Source organism: Musa acuminata, chromosome BXJ1-10, assembly GCF_036884655.1.
Source record: "Musa acuminata AAA Group cultivar baxijiao chromosome BXJ1-10, Cavendish_Baxijiao_AAA, whole genome shotgun sequence".
Lineage (NCBI taxonomy): Eukaryota > Viridiplantae > Streptophyta > Magnoliopsida > Zingiberales > Musaceae > Musa > Musa acuminata.
Genome location: NC_088336.1, coordinates 33,300,626 through 33,323,500, shown reverse-complemented (window position 1 = coordinate 33,323,500; position 22,875 = coordinate 33,300,626). Strand labels below are relative to the sequence as shown.

Below are 22,875 nucleotides of genomic sequence, written 5' to 3'. Positions count from 1 at the left end.
TTAGAATGCCTATCTTCTATTTGACAAAAGTGTTTGGTGAATATTCGGTTTGTATCTACCTACAAAACTCTTTTTATATATGCTCGTTTAACCCATTTTTTAGTCTTTTATACTTAATAAAAGCTGATTCTTTTATGTTGCTTGTGATCTCAATTATTATATACTTTTAAAGTATAACAATGATATATCACCCACCCATTCATCTTTCTAACATTATTTTCTTTGTGTAGATTCTTTGTAGATTACATAAGGTTAAGGTCTAGGCTAACCCTTATAAACAAATATCACTTAGGTGTCGTATACCTTAGGTAATCTCAACTAAGGACATGATAAAGTTATATCAGTTCAAGTTAAGCAAACATCAAATCATCATAGCAGAATAAGGTGGCAAAACTAGCATTATTGTACAAGATAGCAATGACAATACGAGACTCGCTCCTAATGAGACAAGGATGAAGGCATTTTTTATTATTTGGATGGTTATGGGATGGGGATAAGTAGAGCACTTACCACGTCGTCTTATACCCACATTGTCTATGTGGGCCAAGATGTTGGGCCTAAATGTTGATCGGGCCAATCGTTCAATTAATTCAAATCAGGCTGAATTAAGCCTTGGTTAAGTTGATTGTAAGTCTTTTGATTCGATTGAACTAAATAATATGGTATAAACAAATACTATTATTTATATTTAGATATATTTATATTTAAATATTATTATAACATATAAATTTTATACATATTATTATTATTATTATTTATATATTTTAATTTTTAATTAATTTTGATAATAATTTTATTTAAAAAAATAGATTAATTATGTGAATATGAAAAACTTGTGAGTTTTTTGCCCCAAATGAGGATTCCCCATCCTTACCCTAGCCCCATCTAAATGGGTGGGGATGAGAAACGAGGGATGAGATGGGGATAGGGAACGAGAAAGCACTCCTCAGCCTCACCTTATTGACATTTTTAATCATTTCAGATAAATGGATGAGCATTCATGTAAACAAGTAAAGTCACTCAAGAGTAGCATGGAATTTGTAACGATATTTTAATAAAGCAAATATTTTTTCATACAAAAGAGGCACAAGTTGAAGGGTATCCTAAACGACATTGATATGAAATATTTTTGCAATCAATCCCCATCCGCCAGCTAACCACCTCATAAGTACTGACATGGAAGAAACATGTTGAATCACCCTCCACCAGGCAATGACATGGAGGTAGTTATGGTTTGCCGACCTCCATGGATAATAGTCCACGGGAGATCATTTGGACTGATCCTATCAACCTTCGTGGCCAATAGTTCATGGAGGTCGTTTAGGGCTATCCCTCCTTTTGTTGCCCCCGTGGACTTATCCACGGGAGCTTATTCAAGCCTATTGCCCATGTAGACAAAACACAAAAGGAGGGATGTCGAGGTCATTATGGAGGATCTCCTCAACCGATTAGGTATAAAAGCTGATCCTCGGTGTCAACCTAGGGGTCGGATATCTTTCTAAAAAGCTCTCACAAACCCATATAATTTTCTGAACTAACTTGCGTACCGAAGGGGTAAGGTAGGGAAACTCCTCTTGACATTGACCTTCGTGTAGGAACCTACTAAGAAGCCAAATCCACCTCGGCCCAACCTCAAGACTACCTCAGAGACACCTCAACCATGATAAAGCTGCCACAAGGGTTCATCAAACATCTCTATGCATTCGATATAAGACCAAGCTGAGCTAACTCAACTATCGATGGTGCATCTCCTCAACAATTTAGTCCTAGAATGAGGGCTCTGAATATCACAGGAACATTCACCTATGAACCCTCTCCACAAACTCTCTATTGAGGAGTCTCTAGGACACAATGGACCCACCTTAGGATGAGATAGTCTCTAGATCAATTGACATCATCATCGATGGACCCACATTAGGATCGTCTAGATCAATTGACCGAGGACAGTCCTGAGCTGTCGTTGACATCATCATTGGTGGACCCACCTTAGGATGAGACAGTCTCTAGATCAATTGACATCATCATCGATGGACCCACATTAGGATCGTCTAGATCAATTCACCGAGGACAGTCCTGAGCTGTCGTTGACATCATCATCGGTGGATCCACCTTAGGATGAGATAGTTCTTTAGGACACAAAGCTTATATTCGAGCGAGAAACGCCCGAGGCTAAAAAAAGATTAAAAAAAAAACTTTTAGAGAAAAAAAAGTGGAGAAGGCGATGGGGGTATTTTTTTATTACTTGCACGGTTATGGGTTGAAGACAGGTAAAGCACTTCCCACCCCGTCCTATACCTACCATATTAATATGTGGGCCCATATGTTGATTAGGCCAACCGCCCACCTGATTCAAATCAGGGTAGATTAAACCTTGGTTGAGTTGATTGGTTCAATTGAACCAAATAATATAATATCAATAAATATTATTATTTATATTCAAATATATTTATATTTTAATATATAATTTTTATAAGTATTATTATTATTTATGAATTTTGATATTATTAATTAATTTTAATAATAAATTTATTTTAAAAAATAGATTAGTTAGGTGAATATGAACAATAGTCTATGGGAGGTCGTTCAGACTAGCCTTATTGGCCTTCATGGCTAACATTTCACGGGGGTTGTTTAGGTCTATCCCCTCTCCCCTCTCTCTCTCTCTATCTCTCGATTCCTTTAGACAATAGTTCATAGGAGGTCCACCCTTATGGACAAAACGTAAGGAGAGGACGTTAAGACCGTTATAAAGGATCTTCTTAATTAATCAGGTATAAAAGCCAACCCTTGGCACTAGCCTAAGGGTTGGATCTCTTTCCAAAACCCTCTCACACCCCATATAATTTTTCAATTATGCAGGAATACACTGAAAAGCCAGATCCCACCTTAGTAATAGAAGATAAGAACATTGAAGAAGCTTTATTGAAATAGCTTTAGCTTAAATACATTAACATGTCTGTCTCCTATTTATACAGATTAGGAGGAAGGATTTTCCTCAACAGAATAAAGGATTTTCTTCAACAGAATAGAGAGATTTTCTCAAAAAGTTGGGAAAATCTTATCTTCTATCATGCCCTCGCGCTTCTACTATTGCGATTGCTGTTGCTTTGAGGCACAGGCGTTCTTCTTTCATTCCCCTTAAGTCCGCCCTTCGTTCTCCCTAAGTCCGTCGACTGTTGGCAGATCAGCGAAGACTATTACGGTGAGGAAGATGAGGATTGGCCGTGGAGCCTCAATTGCAGCGGCGTTGATCGCTGGCCGAAGGCAAGAAGCTTTAGTTTAAATACATTAACGTGTCCCTCTCCTATTTATACATATTAAAAGGAAAGATTTTCCTCAACAGAATAGAGGATTTTCCTCAATAGAACAATTATACATATAGTTGGGGAACTCTTATCTTCTATCAAAGACCATCTCGAATAGGTTAGAGTTATAAAGACTACCTCAGAGCCACCTCAACCATGCCAAGGCTATGACAAGGGTTCCTTAAACATATCTACGCCTTCATGATAAGACTAAGTCGAGCTGACTCGATTGTCGATGGCACATCTCAATATTTTTAGACTAAAAGGATAGCCTAGAATGTCTTAGGAATGTCTACCCATGAACCCTCTCAATGAGCGCTCAAGTGAGTAGGCTCTTCCCTCAACCCATAACACATTTACACAAGGTGAGCAATTACCATCCTTTCTTCAAATAGATCCATCCACCTTCGCTCAGACGTTGGGGCGTTATTAGCGTCTGTTTAACAACCCAGGACTCTCACCTTTAGGGACAAATGCGAGGCACCTTGTTATCCCTGTTAAAGCATTCCTAAGCCTAATGCACCAAGTGTAGGCATCATGAGCATGATACAGGTAATCGCTCCACTCTTACCCTAATTGGCTCAATAAACTATTGCTTCGTTGCAACCGCAGCATATGTCTCAACCACCATTGGCACTTATGCTCCCCAGGGTCCCCCAATTGATCTAGCATTGATAGCTCAGGACCGTCCTCGCCCTGTTGAATTGCTAACATAGGGGGTGCCCCACTCTCCACCTGTAGTGTTTAGTGTGCTGCCTCACTAAGGCCTAAACCTACTAGAATCGTAGATCCAATTGGTAGATTTAATTGACAACTCTCTGAGAGCCTAACTGCTACAGAGAGACCAACACCCGGATGAGATGTAGAAGGAGTTCCGACAGTCCAAGCAAGAAGGTGTAGACGACCCCACCTTGGGATACTCCCCACCTTAAGCGTCCAAGAGGAACCGATCCCAACAAACTTTTGTCTCCCATCACTGTAGGCCTTCAATGATAACTTTGATGTCAGTATAACACATCATCACTTTTTGCACTCAATTGTCATTATACAATACCTTGGATGCTCTGTTGTGCTATGCGTTTCAAACAACGTTGAGAGGCTTAGTGTAGGAGTGGTACTATTCTTTCACTTAACTTACATAAGAATTCAAGTTCTACTTCCTTGAAAACATATGCTCGAGGCCGTCCACGACAAAGGGAGGATAAAATACCATCATGTAGGCTAAGACAAAGGGAGGATAAAATAGAGCGATGCAGTTAAGGCGTTCAACATATACCCATGATGCTTTTGGATTCTTATTTTTTGTTGTTTTTGATGTTCTATTAAAAACCATATATGAGATAAAAAATACTATTATCAATCCCATTTTTTGTTTATGTTTTTAATTTTTGTTTCTGTCTTATAAAATATAAAAAAGATTATGGTTGTGTGGCATAGTATGAATGGGAAAATAGTCCAAAATAATCTTATTCTCATGTATCACAAGATAATTTTTGATTAGCAGCCTTACGGTGTGAAACGCTAACTATCTTAATACTTTGGAACCCATTGGGTGGCACTAAGGTAAATGGGGCATTAGGTATATGTCTGATGGGTGATACAATGTCTTTAGTCCATCAACTTTCTGTTTGACAAAAGTGCTATATTAGGCTTGCATCTGCCTTTACAATCCCCTTTATATACTCTCATTCAGCCATATATTTGAGAGTCTTTTGTGCCTAATAAAAGGTGACTATTTTGTGTTATTTACTATGTCAGAGATATCTTATCCTTTTCGTATGTGACGATGACATATCATGCATACATTCATCTTTCTAACATTTTTGTTTTTCTATGCAGATCATTGGACCTACATGATGGTATAGGTTTTGTATTTCTTTTCCTTTTTATTTTTTTTAAACACTCGATACGTAGGAGATAGTACAGTATTGGTCGACGTATAGTACCAGTACACAAATTATAGGTAATGACAACCTCTCATGTTCCGTACCTAATATCTGACGTTCCTCGGTCCTTTAATATTACAATAAGTTTTATAAAAAGATGTACTTGCAATATCATTTTAAATAGAACTTTTTTCTATTAATATATTATTATTGGTTATGATATATCTAATAGTTTACGTGAGTAAATGAGACAAAAGATTATAAGTTCATCTTCAATGGGAAATGTGGGGTTCATTCTTCCTCATTTATTTTTGTTTTTTGTATCTTTCAATTTTTCCCTTCATTTTATCTGTTAGTTTTATATCATTTTACATTCTTGCAATCAAGTAATTTCTACCCAGTTGTACCTTCTAATTCTCTCTCTCTCTTTCTATCAACCAAATTCATTTATTGTGGTGGCATAAAGATTAAGGCACGTCAGAATTTGGATAATGAAGAATAACAAAATTCATCTCATGACTCAATTACGTAGCATTAATTAATAATAAATAATATTCAGTATTGTCTCAATAGGGCATACATTTGAATCCAATATCCAAAAACACAAAATATAATATTTTCTTATTTATTATAACTTTTTGGCATATAATGGACATTTCCACATAAATGAAAAGCGATTGATGCTTCATTTCTGCATTCTTCGAATTCTACATTCTTTCTACTTTGCAAATTCATTGCCTGTGATTAAATATGACAATGATTCGTAATACCTCAAACAGCATTGTGTCAATTGGCCATTTTTGTAATTACATTCAATGACAAATACAAGTAAGACATAATAATATTTTCTTCCACCATAGAACATTTTACTGTTTGGTTAATCCTTAATTGCGTTAGTTGATCGGCAGCGTTATAAAAATGGAGACGATGTAGCAACGATCTAACTCAGAATCGAATCAAGCAGATCTCGGTGCGGCAAGTGCTCGGAGACGATGGTGAGTACGCATGCGTTTCTTCTGGTATTTGTGATGGTACGTCCTCAACTAGTTTCTCTTCCTTGTGTCATCGACATTGACAGGCTGCTCTGGCGGTGCTCGGTCTGTTGCTGCTAAGTCTAAGTGCTGCTGTTGGATACAAGACTTACAACGTTTTCGACTTTAAGGCCGTGGGTGATGGCCAAACTGATGATACTAATGTAAGCTCGCTCGCTCGCTCTCTCTCTCTCTCTCTCTCTCTCTCTCTCTCTCTCTCTCGGGGATGAGATCGGTAGCACAGTCCTCTTCATAGAGGTGGAGTTAATAGGTCACGAAATACAACATCAGCCATGGCAGCAGCATGGTGGAGTCAAGCTCACCATTCTTGTCAGAGAGCCAAATCTAGAATGTTACTTGCGAAGTGGATTCAATTGATATGGTATCAAGATTCATATGTAACTGAGAATAATTGTTATAAACCATTAATAATGATTGGGAATCTTGATCTCAAAACCCATCACAGTAGCATTTTTTTTCATGCATGCATGCATTACGTAAGAAGAAGGTAGTATCGTGTTGCATGTTGTTCGTTCCTTCTTCTTCCTCCTCATGATCCAGGTATTGACTTGCAGGCGTTCGTACAAGCATGGGCAGCAGCTTGTGCAGATACCAGATCACCGGTGATTCTCGTCCCTTCAGGGAAGACGTTCTTGATAGGTGAAATAACACTGTCGGGCCCCTGCAATTCCAGCATTGATTTTCGGGTGAATTGTTAAGAGATGCTATAGTGGAGCTTGGAAACACTATCTGTGAATTCCTTCCTCAAAAGGAAATGCTTGTTTTTGCAGCTACAAGGGGACATTGTGGCACCAAATTCGAAGTGGACGAACGATAAGGCAAGCTTGTTGACCTTCACGTACGTGAACCGTCTGATCGTGCACGGCTACGGGCAGATCGATGGCAGAGGCCAACTTTGGTGGGACCTCTTCAACAAAAAGGTGGACACGTTGATCCAAACTCTATTGTCACCTTCCTCGCATCTTGTCTGACCTACTGACTGTTTGCTTTATTGTCTCTGTCAACCACAGCAAGTTTCGCGTCGGCCTTTCGTAAGTGTCAACCTCACTGATGAGACCTACGTAACACTGTTGATCTTAGAACGAAGAAATTCTGATCTCGTGTTATTGTGTTTGGTCAGACCTTAACCTTCCGTCACTGCAACGATCTTTATGTGAAAGGAATAACGATAAAGAACGGCCCCGATAAGCATATGACCTTCTTCAAATGCGTCGGCGTGACGATTAGCTGGGTCAAGATAACAGCGCCGGGCGACAGCCCCAACACAGACGGGATGTTCTTCTCCGGATGCCAGAACGTCGACGTCTCCGGCTCAATTATCGGAACAGGTCAGTATTGGCTGTTCTCTGAGGTCGATTAGTGCTGCTGCACGCTACTCCTCGATCGTCCTGATGCATTCTTGAATTGCCATGAGTGCAGGAGATGATTGCGTAGCTATCGGCCCCGACTGCTCAAAGATCAACATCAACCGCGTCCGTTGCGGCCCTGGCCATGGCTTCAGGTACTTCATTGCTATGCTCATCAAGAAGAAGAGCCTCTACTATTCTGCTAGCTAGATTTCTCATGATGTTTCTTCACAGCATTGGCAGTCTGGGAAGGGATGGTGCGGAACAATCAGTTGAGAACATTCGTGTATCCGATTCCAGTGTAACAGATGCTCTCACAGGCGCAAGAATCAAGACATGGCAGGGAGGATCTGGATATGTCAGAGGCATCGTGTTTGTGAATATGAGGCTCTACTCGGTTAAGACGCCAATTATGATCGACCAATTCTACTGTAATGGTAACAGTTGCCAAAACCAAGTAAGTATTTGACATGAATGCTATCCATCTTACTATATCCGCTCATATTAGTGATCATTTGACTTGGGGAAAAACGCTGGAAAATAGACCTCCGCGGTGGCAATAAGCGACGTGCAGTTTGTGAATATTTCTGGGACGACCATCAAGGAGAACCCCATCAAAATACTCTGCAGCAAGAGCGTTCCATGTAAAGGCATCCACCTGGAGAATGTGAAGCTCTCCATGGTTGGAGGGACAACTCCAGTGAAATCTGTTTGCATCAATGCCAACGACTGCCAATTCATTCGAGTCGACCCAGACGTCCAATGTGTTGCTGGATAGACGACGCTCGACAAATGGACTTTCATATTCCAAAACAACAAGTAATTGGAACTTTCATACTGTCGATCGAAAGTTCCAATTACTTGTTGTTTTGGAATATGTTATACACCTTAATGCTTTCGAATTATCTTCCAATCCCTATGAACAGATGAGGGGTTGATGTTGTACGATTGCGTGGGGGAAATATCTTTTATCTCCGTCGTCTCCTCTCTTATTTTCTGCTCTGTATGTACTGTAGATGACAAACTGTTTTATATTATTTCGAGCAATCTCTACGAGCATCTTTTCTATAACCTATAAACAAGTGGGATGGCTCCGAGCTCTCGTGATGGAAGCGATAGATATCAGTCTCAGAAATTGTCTTCCAACCCTTCAAAGAGAAGATGGAAGCCTACTCAGTCTGGATTCAATTTCCAGGCTTACCTATACAACTCCTAATCGCAGGTATCTTATGTACGCTACCTTCCAAGGTAGGGAAACCTTTGAAGGTTGATCAGGTTACTTTGTCTAGGACTAGAAGTAGTATGTACGTAGTAAGAGTGATGCTGGATAGGTGTCTAATGCGGAAGGCTCGATTAGGTTTTCGGAGGAGCATCCCGAGATTGAAGATTATTCTACGTATGGGACGTGGGTTCTTGGTTGAGTGGTGACTAGCTTTATCTTTATCTTTCTATTATATGGGTTCTTGGTTGAACAATAACTCTTTTATCTTTCTATCATACGGATTCTTGGTTGACTGGTGACTTGCTTATCGAGGGTCAGCACCTTCGTCGAAATAGCTAGAGAGTGGGTGTTGTCAGGTGAGATTGTTACTTTGGGCGAGCTGCAACGAGGTCCAAAGTATAGCAAATGTCAGGTGAAAATGAACTCGATATTGCATAAGGTTTGGTCCCATACGAATGACTATTATATGCACGGGGACGGGTCTGAGGAGCATCGACTGTTTATTTTACGTGATCATAACATTTTTTGTAGTCAAATAAATAAATATTATTTTATTAATATGTATAACTTATAAATATTTATTATGATTCACTTATTCATCATATCACTATTATGATTCACTTATTCATTAAATCACTATGTCTCCTAGGTTTTATTGAGAAACATAGTGATACTAACTCAAAAGATAAATCTAACTAGTTCTATGTAGCGATAGAGGAAGATTTGCTTTCCACTTAAATCTAATTTATTATTGGAAGATTGTTCTAAAAAAAATAAAAAAATTTCAACAATATTAAGTGGGAATTCAAAAAAAAGGCTAAGTTGACATCGGTAATTGTAGATAGATAAAACATAAAATGAGAGTGGAATTTGAACCCATGCCCTTTCGGACCAGAACCTTAATCTGACGTCTTAGACAAACTCAGCCATCTCAACTAATATTTGAATGGTCAATCTTATATCCTATATATGTTTAAAGTACTAAGTGACCCGAACAAGTCTTCGATATGAGTAGATGAATCGAACCGAACCGAACCAAAACATCGGTTAAACCCAACGGGACCGATACTATATTGGCCTCATAGCACCAAGTACATGACAGTATAGGCTACGTATAATGTTGTATTTGTTTATATTTTTTTCATTTAATACTCGATCCACATTTGATTTACCAAGTCTCGATACTGATTCAAAACCTGAGTGTCACAGTATCGGTGTACGAAATTACCAACTTTGGTGATGACAACCTCACCTCTTATATATATGTTATAAATATTATAAAATATAAAAATTTCTCAGACATGGTGTAATGATTTTTGGTATATATGGACTAAGATAAATCAAATGATTTTGATCCTACAATGGACCTATATCGTGTTGTGAGCAATTTAGTCAAAATGCTCGATACATGTCCTTACCTCTTTTTAGTCTTTGTTTTTCATTGTTTTTGATATTTTTGAGTGATTTTTTTTAGCAACGTGTATGGAGCAAAAAATACTATCATCATTTCCATTTTGGTTTATTATCTGTGTTTCTATTTTATAACTCGATTACATTTTTATTTCATATCACAAAGCTGTCAAACAAAAATTAACTTGTGGCACATGGAACTATTTTTTATATTTTTTCCTTGGAATCGCCTAGTGTCATCAGAGTGGATAGAGCCTTGTGTGTATATGTCTGAGGGGTGATATAAGGGGTGATATAATGTCTTTAGAATGCCTATCTTCTATTTGACAAAAGTGTTAGGTGAATATTCGGCTTGTATCTACCTATAAAACTCTTTTTGTATATGCTCGTTTAACCCATTTTTTAGTCTTTTATGCTTAATAAAAGCTGATTCTTTTATGTTACTTATGATCTCAATTATTATATACTTTTAAAGTACAACAATGATATATCACCCACCCATTCATCTTTCTAACATTATTTTCTTTATGTAGATTCTTTGTAGATTACATAAGGTTAATGTCTAGGCTAACCCTTATAAACAAATATCACTTAGGTGTCGTATACCTTAGGTAATCTCAATTAAGGACATGATAAAGTTATATTAGTTCAAGTTAAGCAAACATCAAATCATCATAGCAGAATAGGGTGGCAAAACTAGCATTGTTGTACAAGATAGCAACGACAATACGAGACTCGCACCTAATGAGACAAGGATGAAGGCATTTTTTATTATTTGGATGGTCATGAGATTGGGATAGGTAGAACACTTACCACATCGTTTTATACCCACATTGTCTATGTGGGCCAAGATGTTGGGCCTAAATGTTGATCGGGCCAATCGTCCACCTAATTCAAATCAGGCTGAATTAAGCCTTGGTTGAGTTGATTGAAAGTCATTTGGTTCGATTGAACCAAATAATATGGTATTAACAAATATTATTATTTATATTTAGATATATTTATATTTAAATATTATTATAACATATAAATTTTATACATATTATTATTATTATTTATACATTTTAATTTTTTTTAATTAATTTTGATAATAATTTTATTTAAAAAAAATAGATTAATTATGTGAATATGAAAAACTTATGAGTTTTTTTGCCCCAAATGAGGATTCCCTATCCTTACCCTAGCCCCATCTAAATGGGTGGGGATGAGAACGAGGGATGAGATGGGGATGTGGAACGAGAAAGCACTTCTCACTCTGCCTCACCTTGTTGACATTTTTAATCACTTCAGATAAATGGATGAGCATTCATGTAAACAAGTAAAGTCACTCAAGAGTAGCATGGAATTTGTAATGATATTTTAATAAAGCAAATGTTTTTTCATACAAAAGAGGCACAAGTTGAAGGGTATCCTAAACGACATTGATATGAAATATTTTTGCAATCAATCCCCATCCGCCAACTAACCACCTCAGAAGTACTGACATGGAAGAAACATGTTGAATCACCCTTCACGAGGCAATGACATGGAGGTAGTTATGGTTTACCGACCTCCATGGATAATAGTCCACGGGAGATCATTTGGACTAACCCTATCAACCTACGTGGCCAATAGTTCATGGAGGTCGTTTAGGGCTATCCCTCCTTTTGTTGTCCCTATGGACTTGTCCACGGGAGCTTATTCAGGCCTATTGCCCATGTAGACAAAACACAAAAGGAGGGATGTTGAGGTCATTATGGAGGATCTCCTCAACCGATTTGGTATAAAAGCTGATCCTCGGTGTCAACCTAGGGGTCGAATATCTTTCTAAAAAGCTCTCACAAACCCATATAATTTTTTGAACTAACTTGCGTACCGGAAGGGTTAGGTAGGGAAACTCCTCTCGACATTGACCTTCGTGTAGGAACCTACTAAGAAGCCAAATCCACCTCGGCCCAACCTCAAGACCACATCAGAGACACCTCAACCATGATAAAGCTGCCACAAGGGTTCATCAGACATCTCTATGCATTCGATATAAGACCAAGCCGAGCTAACTTAACTATCGATGGTGCATCTCCTCAATAATTTAGCCCTAGAATGAGGGCTCTGAATATCACAGGAACATTCACCTATGAAACCTCTCCACAAACTCTCTATTGAGGAGTCTCTAGGACACAATGGACCCACCTTAGGATGAGACAGTCTCTAGATCAATTGACATCATCATCGATGGACCCACAATAGGATCGTCTAGATCAATTGATCGAGGATAGTCCTGAGCTGTCGTTGACATCATCATCGGTGGACCCACCTTAGGATGAGATAGTTCTTTAGGACACTAAGCTTATATTCGAGTGAGAAACGCCCGAGGCTAAAAAATGATTAAAAAAAAAACTTTTAGAGAAAAAAAAGTGGAGAAGGGGATGGGGGTATTTTTTTTATTACTTGCACGGTTATGGGTTGAAGACAAGTAAAAAGCATATATGAGGTAAAAAATACTATTATCAATCCCATTTTTTATTTATGTTTTTAATTTTTGTTTCTGTCTTGTAAAATATAAAAAAGATTATGGTTGTGTTGCATAGTATGAATGGGAAAATAGTCCAAAATAACCTTATTCTCATGTATCACAAGTTAATTTTTGATTAACAGCCTTACGGTGTGAAACGCCAACTATCTTAATACTTTGGAACCCATTGGGTGGCACTAAGGTAAATGGGGCATTTGATATATGTCTGATGGGTGATACAATGTCTTTAGTCTATCAACTTTTTGTTTGACGAAAGTGCTCGATTAGGTTTGCATCTGCCTTTATAATCCCCTTTATATACTCCCATTCAACCTTATATTTGAGAGTCTTTTGTGCCTAATAAAAGGTGACTATTTTGTGTTATTTACTGTGTCAGAGATATCGTATCCTTTTCGTATGTGACGATGACATATCATGCATATATTCATCTTTATCTTTTTAACATTTTTATTTTTCTATGCAGATCATTGGACCTACATGATGGTGTACGTTTTGTATTTCTTTTCCTTTTTATGGTATAGTACCAGTACACAAATTATAGGTAATGACAACCTCTCATGTTCCGTATCTAATATTTTACGGTCCTTTAATATTACAATAAGCTTTATAAAAAGATGTACTTGCAATATCATTTTAAATAGAACTTTTTTTCTATTAATATATTATTATTGGTTATGATATATCTAATGATTTACGTGAATAAATGAGACAAAAGATTATAAGTCCATCTTCAATGGGAAATGTGGGATTCATTCTTCCTCATTTATTTTTGTTTTTTGTATCTTTCAAATTTTCCCTTCATTTTATCTCTTAGTTTTATATCATTTTACATTCTTGCAATCAAGTAATTTCTACCCAGTTGTACCTTCTAATTCTCTCTCTCTCTCTCTCTCTCTCTCTCTCTCTCTCTCTTTCTATATACATATATATATATATATGGTAATTGTTAAATAAATGGAAAGTGATTAATCTCTGCATTGGGCCTAAAATTGCTTCTTTCTATATATATATATATATATATATATCCTTCTTTCTATCAACCAAATTCATTTATTGTGGTGGCATAAAGATTAAGGCACGTCAGAATTTGGATAATGAAGAATAACAAAATTCATCTCATGACTCAATTACGTAGCATTAATTAATAATAAATAATATTCAGTATTGTCTCAATAGGGCATACATTTGAATCCAATATCCAAAAACACAAAATATAATATTTTCTTATTTATTATAACTTTTTGGCATATAATGGACATTTCCACATAAATGAAAAGCGATTGATGCTTCATTTCTGCATTCTTCGAATTCTACATTCTTTCTACTTTGCAAATTCATTGCCTGTGATTAAATATGACAATGATTCGTAATACCTCAAACAGCATTGTGTCAATTGGCCATTTTTGTAATTACATTCAATGACAAATACAAGTAAGACATAATAATATTTTCTTCCACCATAGAACATTTTACTGTTTGGTTAATCCTTAATTGCGTTAGTTGATCGGCAGCGTTATAAAAATGGAGACGATGTAGCAACGATCTAACTCAGAATCGAATCAAGCAGATCTCGGTGCGGCAAGTGCTCGGAGACGATGGTGAGTACGCATGCGTTTCTTCTGGTATTTGTGATGGTACGTCCTCAACTAGTTTCTCTTCCTTGTGTCATCGACATTGACAGGCTGCTCTGGCGGTGCTCGGTCTGTTGCTGCTAAGTCTAAGTGCTGCTGTTGGATACAAGACTTACAACGTTTTCGACTTTAAGGCCGTGGGTGATGGCCAAACTGATGATACTAATGTAAGCTCGCTCGCTCGCTCTCTCTCTCTCTCTCTCTCTCTCTCTCTCTCTCTCTCTCTCGGGGATGAGATCGGTAGCACAGTCCTCTTCATAGAGGTGGAGTTAATAGGTCACGAAATACAACATCAGCCATGGCAGCAGCATGGTGGAGTCAAGCTCACCATTCTTGTCAGAGAGCCAAATCTAGAATGTTACTTGCGAAGTGGATTCAATTGATATGGTATCAAGATTCATATGTAACTGAGAATAATTGTTATAAACCATTAATAATGATTGGGAATCTTGATCTCAAAACCCATCACAGTAGCATTTTTTTTCATGCATGCATGCATTACGTAAGAAGAAGGTAGTATCGTGTTGCATGTTGTTCGTTCCTTCTTCTTCCTCCTCATGATCCAGGTATTGACTTGCAGGCGTTCGTACAAGCATGGGCAGCAGCTTGTGCAGATACCAGATCACCGGTGATTCTCGTCCCTTCAGGGAAGACGTTCTTGATAGGTGAAATAACACTGTCGGGCCCCTGCAATTCCAGCATTGATTTTCGGGTGAATTGTTAAGAGATGCTATAGTGGAGCTTGGAAACACTATCTGTGAATTCCTTCCTCAAAAGGAAATGCTTGTTTTTGCAGCTACAAGGGGACATTGTGGCACCAAATTCGAAGTGGACGAACGATAAGGCAAGCTTGTTGACCTTCACGTACGTGAACCGTCTGATCGTGCACGGCTACGGGCAGATCGATGGCAGAGGCCAACTTTGGTGGGACCTCTTCAACAAAAAGGTGGACACGTTGATCCAAACTCTATTGTCACCTTCCTCGCATCTTGTCTGACCTACTGACTGTTTGCTTTATTGTCTCTGTCAACCACAGCAAGTTTCGCGTCGGCCTTTCGTAAGTGTCAACCTCACTGATGAGACCTACGTAACACTGTTGATCTTAGAACGAAGCCATTCTGATCTCGTGTTATTGTGTTTGGTCAGATCTTAACCTTCCGTCACTGCAACGATCTTTATGTGAGAGGAATAACGATAAAGAACGGCCCCGATAAGCATATGACCTTCTTCAAATGCGTCGGCGTGACGATTAGCTGGGTCAAGATAACAGCGCCGGGCGACAGCCCCAACACAGACGGGATGTTCTTCTCCGGGTGCCAGAACGTCGACGTCTCCGGCTCAATTATCGGAACAGGTCAGTATCGGCTGTTCTCTGAGGTCGATTAGTGCTGCTGCATGCTACTCCTCGATCGTCCTGATGCATTCTTGAATTGCCATGAGTGCAGGAGATGATTGCGTAGCTATCGGCCCCGACTGCTCAAAGATCAACATCAACCGCGTCCATTGCGGCCCTGGCCATGGCTTCAGGTACTTCATTGCTATGCTCATCAAGAAGAAGAGCCTCTACTATTCTGCTAGCTAGATTTCTCATGATGTTTCTTCACAGCATTGGAAGTCTGGGAAGGGATGGTGCGGAACAATCAGTTGAGAACATTCGTGTATCCGATTCCAGTGTAACAGATGCTCTCACAGGCGCAAGAATCAAGACATGGCAGGGAGGATCTGGATATGTCAGAGGCATCGTGTTTGTGAATATGAGGCTCTACTCGGTTAAGACGCCAATTATGATCGACCAATTCTACTGTAATGGTAACAGTTGCCAAAACCAAGTAAGTATTTGACATGAATGCTATCCATCTTACTATATCCGCTCATATTAGTGATCATTTGACTTGGGGAAAAACGCTGGAAAATAGACCTCCGCGGTGGCAATAAGCGACGTGCAGTTTGTGAATATTTCTGGGACGACCATCAAGGAGAACCCCATCAAAATACTCTGCAGCAAGAGCGTTCCATGTAAAGGCATCCACCTGGAGAATGTGAAGCTCTCCATGGTTGGAGGGACAACTCCAGTGAAATCTGTTTGCATCAATGCCAACGACTGCCAATTCACTCGAGTCGACCCAGACGTCCAATGTGTTGCTGGATAGACGACTTTCATACTGTCGATCGAAAGTTCCAATTACTTGTTGTTTTGGAATATGTTATACACTTTAATGCTTTGGAATTATCCTCCAATCCCTATGAACAGATGAGGGGTTGATGTTGTACGATTGCGTGGGGGAAATATATTTATTTATTTCTTAAGAATGTGTCTTTTATCTCCGTCGTCTCCTCTCTTATTTTCCGCTCTGTATGTACTGTAGATGACAAACTGTTTTATATTATTTCGTGCAATCTCTACGAGCATGTTTTCTGACCAACTCGGCCATCTCATTTGTGAATCTTATGTTTTATATACATTTAAAATAATTTAGTAATTGTAGGTAGATAGAACATAAAATATTTGTTGAGAGTGGGATTTGAACCCACGCCCTTTCGGACTAGAACCTTAATCTGGCGCCTTAGACCAACTCGGCCATCTCAACTTATGTTTAAATTTTTAATTCTATTTTCTATATATATTCAAAGTACTAAGTGACCCCATGGTATGAGTAGATGAACCGAACCGAACCGAACAAAAACATCGGTTAAACCCAATGGGACCGATATTATATTGGCCTCATAGCACCAAGTACATGACAGTATAGGCTCCGTATAATGTTGTATTTGTTTATATTTTTTTCTTTTAATACTCGATCCACATTTGATTTACCAAGTCTCGATACTGATTCAAAACCTGAGTGTCACAGTATCGGTGCACGAAATTACCAACTTTGGTGATGACAACCTCACCTCTTATATACATGTCATAAAAATTTCTCTGTAATGATTTTTGATTTATATGGACCAAGATAAATCGAATGATTTTGATCCTACAATGGACCTATATCGTATTGTGAGCAATTTAATCAAAATTCTCGATACATGTCCTTACCTCTTTTTAGTCTTTGTTTTTCATTGTTTTTGATATTTTTGAGTGATTTTTTTTGGCAACATGTATGGAGCAAAAAATACTATCATCATTTCCATTTTGGTTTATTATCTGTGTTTCTATTTTATAACTCAGTTACATTTTTATTTCATATCACAAAACTGTCAAATAAAAATTAACTTGTGGCATATGGAACTATTTTTTTATATTTTTTCCTTGGAATCGCCTAGTGCCATCGGGGTGGATAGAGCCTTGTGTGTATATGTCTGAAGGGTGATATAAGGGGTGATATAACGTCTTTAGAATGCCTATCTTCTATTTGACAAAAGTGTTTGGTGAATATTCGGTTTGTATCTACCTACAAAACTCTTTTTATATATGCTCGTTTAACCCATTTTTTAGTCTTTTATACTTAATAAAAGCTGATTCTTTTATGTTGCTTGTGATCTCAATTATTATATACTTTTAAAGTATAACAATGATATATCACCCACCCATTCATCTTTCTAACATTATTTTCTTTGTGTAGATTCTTTGTAGATTACATAAGGTTAAGGTCTAGGCTAACCCTTATAAACAAATATCACTTAGGTGTCGTATACCTTAGGTAATCTCAACTAAGGACATGATAAAGTTATATCAGTTCAAGTTAAGCAAACATCAAATCATCATAGCAGAATAAGGTGGCAAAACTAGCATTATTGTACAAGATAGCAATGACAATACGAGACTCGCTCCTAATGAGACAAGGATGAAGGCATTTTTTATTATTTGGATGGTTATGGGATGGGGATAAGTAGAGCACTTACCACGTCGTCTTATACCCACATTGTCTATGTGGGCCAAGATGTTGGGCCTAAATGTTGATCGGGCCAATCGTTCAATTAATTCAAATCAGGCTGAATTAAGCCTTGGTTAAGTTGATTGTAAGTCTTTTGATTCGATTGAACTAAATAATATGGTATAAACAAATACTATTATTTATATTTAGATATATTTATATTTAAATATTATTATAACATATAAATTTTATACATATTATTATTATTATTATTTATATATTTTAATTTTTAATTAATTTTGATAATAATTTTATTTAAAAAAATAGATTAATTATGTGAATATGAAAAACTTGTGAGTTTTTTGCCCCAAATGAGGATTCCCCATCCTTACCCTAGCCCCATCTAAATGGGTGGGGATGAGAAACGAGGGATGAGATGGGGATAGGGAACGAGAAAGCACTCCTCAGCCTCACCTTATTGACATTTTTAATCATTTCAGATAAATGGATGAGCATTCATGTAAACAAGTAAAGTCACTCAAGAGTAGCATGGAATTTGTAACGATATTTTAATAAAGCAAATATTTTTTCATACAAAAGAGGCACAAGTTGAAGGGTATCCTAAACGACATTGATATGAAATATTTTTGCAATCAATCCCCATCCGCCAGCTAACCACCTCATAAGTACTGACATGGAAGAAACATGTTGAATCACCCTCCACCAGGCAATGACATGGAGGTAGTTATGGTTTGCCGACCTCCATGGATAATAGTCCACGGGAGATCATTTGGACTGATCCTATCAACCTTCGTGGCCAATAGTTCATGGAGGTCGTTTAGGGCTATCCCTCCTTTTGTTGCCCCCGTGGACTTATCCACGGGAGCTTATTCAAGCCTATTGCCCATGTAGACAAAACACAAAAGGAGGGATGTCGAGGTCATTATGGAGGATCTCCTCAACCGATTAGGTATAAAAGCTGATCCTCGGTGTCAACCTAGGGGTCGGATATCTTTCTAAAAAGCTCTCACAAACCCATATAATTTTCTGAACTAACTTGCGTACCGAAGGGGTAAGGTAGGGAAACTCCTCTTGACATTGACCTTCGTGTAGGAACCTACTAAGAAGCCAAATCCACCTCGGCCCAACCTCAAGACTACCTCAGAGACACCTCAACCATGATAAAGCTGCCACAAGGGTTCATCAAACATCTCTATGCATTCGATATAAGACCAAGCTGAGCTAACTCAACTATCGATGGTGCATCTCCTCAACAATTTAGTCCTAGAATGAGGGCTCTGAATATCACAGGAACATTCACCTATGAACCCTCTCCACAAACTCTCTATTGAGGAGTCTCTAGGACACAATGGACCCACCTTAGGATGAGATAGTCTCTAGATCAATTGACATCATCATCGATGGACCCACATTAGGATCGTCTAGATCAATTGACCGAGGACAGTCCTGAGCTGTCGTTGACATCATCATTGGTGGACCCACCTTAGGATGAGACAGTCTCTAGATCAATTGACATCATCATCGATGGACCCACATTAGGATCGTCTAGATCAATTCACCGAGGACAGTCCTGAGCTGTCGTTGACATCATCATCGGTGGATCCACCTTAGGATGAGATAGTTCTTTAGGACACAAAGCTTATATTCGAGCGAGAAACGCCCGAGGCTAAAAAAAGATTAAAAAAAAAACTTTTAGAGAAAAAAAAGTGGAGAAGGCGATGGGGGTATTTTTTTATTACTTGCACGGTTATGGGTTGAAGACAGGTAAAGCACTTCCCACCCCGTCCTATACCTACCATATTAATATGTGGGCCCATATGTTGATTAGGCCAACCGCCCACCTGATTCAAATCAGGGTAGATTAAACCTTGGTTGAGTTGATTGGTTCAATTGAACCAAATAATATAATATCAATAAATATTATTATTTATATTCAAATATATTTATATTTTAATATATAATTTTTATAAGTATTATTATTATTTATGAATTTTGATATTATTAATTAATTTTAATAATAAATTTATTTTAAAAAATAGATTAGTTAGGTGAATATGAACAATAGTCTATGGGAGGTCGTTCAGACTAGCCTTAGTGGCCTTCATGGCTAACATTTCACGGGGGTTGTTTAGGTCTATCCCCTCTCCCCTCTCTCTCTCTCTATCTCTCGATTCCTTTAGACAATAGTTCATAGGAGGTCCACCCTTATGGACAAAACGTAAGGAGAGGACGTTAAGACCGTTATAAAGGATCTTCTTAATTAATCAGGTATAAAAGCCAACCCTTGGCACTAGCCTAAGGGTTGGATCTCTTTCCAAAACCCTCTCACACCCCATATAATTTTTCAATTATGCAGGAATACACTGAAAAGCCAGATCCCACCTTAGTAATAGAAGATAAGAACATTGAAGAAGCTTTATTGAAATAGCTTTAGCTTAAATACATTAACATGTCTGTCTCCTATTTATACAGATTAGGAGGAAGGATTTTCCTCAACAGAATAAAGGATTTTCTTCAACAGAATAGAGAGATTTTCTCAAAAAGTTGGGAAAATCTTATCTTCTATCATGCCCTCGCGCTTCTACTATTGCGATTGCTGTTGCTTTGAGGCACAGGCGTTCTTCTTTCATTCCCCTTAAGTCCGCCCTTCGTTCTCCCTAAGTCCGTCGACTGTTGGCAGATCAGCGAAGACTATTACGGTGAGGAAGATGAGGATTGGCCGTGGAGCCTCAATTGCAGCGGCGTTGATCGCTGGCCGAAGGCAAGAAGCTTTAGTTTAAATACATTAACGTGTCCCTCTCCTATTTATACATATTAAAAGGAAAGATTTTCCTCAACAGAATAGAGGATTTTCCTCAATAGAACAATTATACATATAGTTGGGGAACTCTTATCTTCTATCAAAGACCATCTCGAATAGGTTAGAGTTATAAAGACTACCTCAGAGCCACCTCAACCATGCCAAGGCTATGACAAGGGTTCCTTAAACATATCTACGCCTTCATGATAAGACTAAGTCGAGCTGACTCGATTGTCGATGGCACATCTCAATATTTTTAGACTAAAAGGATAGCCTAGAATGTCTTAGGAATGTCTACCCATGAACCCTCTCAATGAGCGCTCAAGTGAGTAGGCTCTTCCCTCAACCCATAACACATTTACACAAGGTGAGCAATTACCATCCTTTCTTCAAATAGATCCATCCACCTTCGCTCAGACGTTGGGGCGTTATTAGCGTCTGTTTAACAACCCAGGACTCTCACCTTTAGGGACAAATGCGAGGCACCTTGTTATCCCTGTTAAAGCATTCCTAAGCCTAATGCACCAAGTGTAGGCATCATGAGCATGATACAGGTAATCGCTCCACTCTTACCCTAATTGGCTCAATAAACTATTGCTTCGTTGCAACCGCAGCATATGTCTCAACCACCATTGGCACTTATGCTCCCCAGGGTCCCCCAATTGATCTAGCATTGATAGCTCAGGACCGTCCTCGCCCTGTTGAATTGCTAACATAGGGGGTGCCCCACTCTCCACCTGTAGTGTTTAGTGTGCTGCCTCACTAAGGCCTAAACCTACTAGAATCGTAGATCCAATTGGTAGATTTAATTGACAACTCTCTGAGAGCCTAACTGCTACAGAGAGACCAACACCCGGATGAGATGTAGAAGGAGTTCCGACAGTCCAAGCAAGAAGGTGTAGACGACCCCACCTTGGGATACTCCCCACCTTAAGCGTCCAAGAGGAACCGATCCCAACAAACTTTTGTCTCCCATCACTGTAGGCCTTCAATGATAACTTTGATGTCAGTATAACACATCATCACTTTTTGCACTCAATTGTCATTATACAATACCTTGGATGCTCTGTTGTGCTATGCGTTTCAAACAACGTTGAGAGGCTTAGTGTAGGAGTGGTACTATTCTTTCACTTAACTTACATAAGAATTCAAGTTCTACTTCCTTGAAAACATATGCTCGAGGCCGTCCACGACAAAGGGAGGATAAAATACCATCATGTAGGCTAAGACAAAGGGAGGATAAAATAGAGCGATGCAGTTAAGGCGTTCAACATATACCCATGATGCTTTTGGATTCTTATTTTTTGTTGTTTTTGATGTTCTATTAAAAACCATATATGAGATAAAAAATACTATTATCAATCCCATTTTTTGTTTATGTTTTTAATTTTTGTTTCTGTCTTATAAAATATAAAAAAGATTATGGTTGTGTGGCATAGTATGAATGGGAAAATAGTCCAAAATAATCTTATTCTCATGTATCACAAGATAATTTTTGATTAGCAGCCTTACGGTGTGAAACGCTAACTATCTTAATACTTTGGAACCCATTGGGTGGCACTAAGGTAAATGGGGCATTAGGTATATGTCTGATGGGTGATACAATGTCTTTAGTCCATCAACTTTCTGTTTGACAAAAGTGCTATATTAGGCTTGCATCTGCCTTTACAATCCCCTTTATATACTCTCATTCAGCCATATATTTGAGAGTCTTTTGTGCCTAATAAAAGGTGACTATTTTGTGTTATTTACTATGTCAGAGATATCTTATCCTTTTCGTATGTGACGATGACATATCATGCATACATTCATCTTTCTAACATTTTTGTTTTTCTATGCAGATCATTGGACCTACATGATGGTATAGGTTTTGTA

The 22,875-nt window shown here is 38.3% G+C and overlaps 1 protein-coding gene and 1 non-coding gene across 2 annotated transcripts; one reads left to right on the top strand and one right to left on the bottom strand.

Moving 5' to 3' along the window:
• Positions 1-6,183: 6,183 nt before the first annotated feature.
• On the top strand, positions 6,184-8,367 carry LOC135594846 (polygalacturonase ADPG2-like). The gene is made up of 8 exons (XM_065085352.1): positions 6,184-6,222; positions 6,270-6,386; positions 6,798-6,929; positions 7,014-7,163; positions 7,364-7,571; positions 7,663-7,744; positions 7,824-8,046; positions 8,134-8,367. The coding sequence occupies exons 1-8, from the start codon at positions 6,184-6,186 to the stop codon at positions 8,365-8,367; spliced, it is 1,185 nt and encodes a 394-aa protein (XP_064941424.1).
• An 8,504-nt stretch (positions 8,368-16,871) lies between these two features.
• Positions 16,872-16,952, bottom strand: TRNAL-AAG (transfer RNA leucine (anticodon AAG)). The gene has a single exon. It is a non-coding gene; the product is annotated as a tRNA-Leu (tRNA).
• Positions 16,953-22,875: the final 5,923 nt, after the last annotated feature.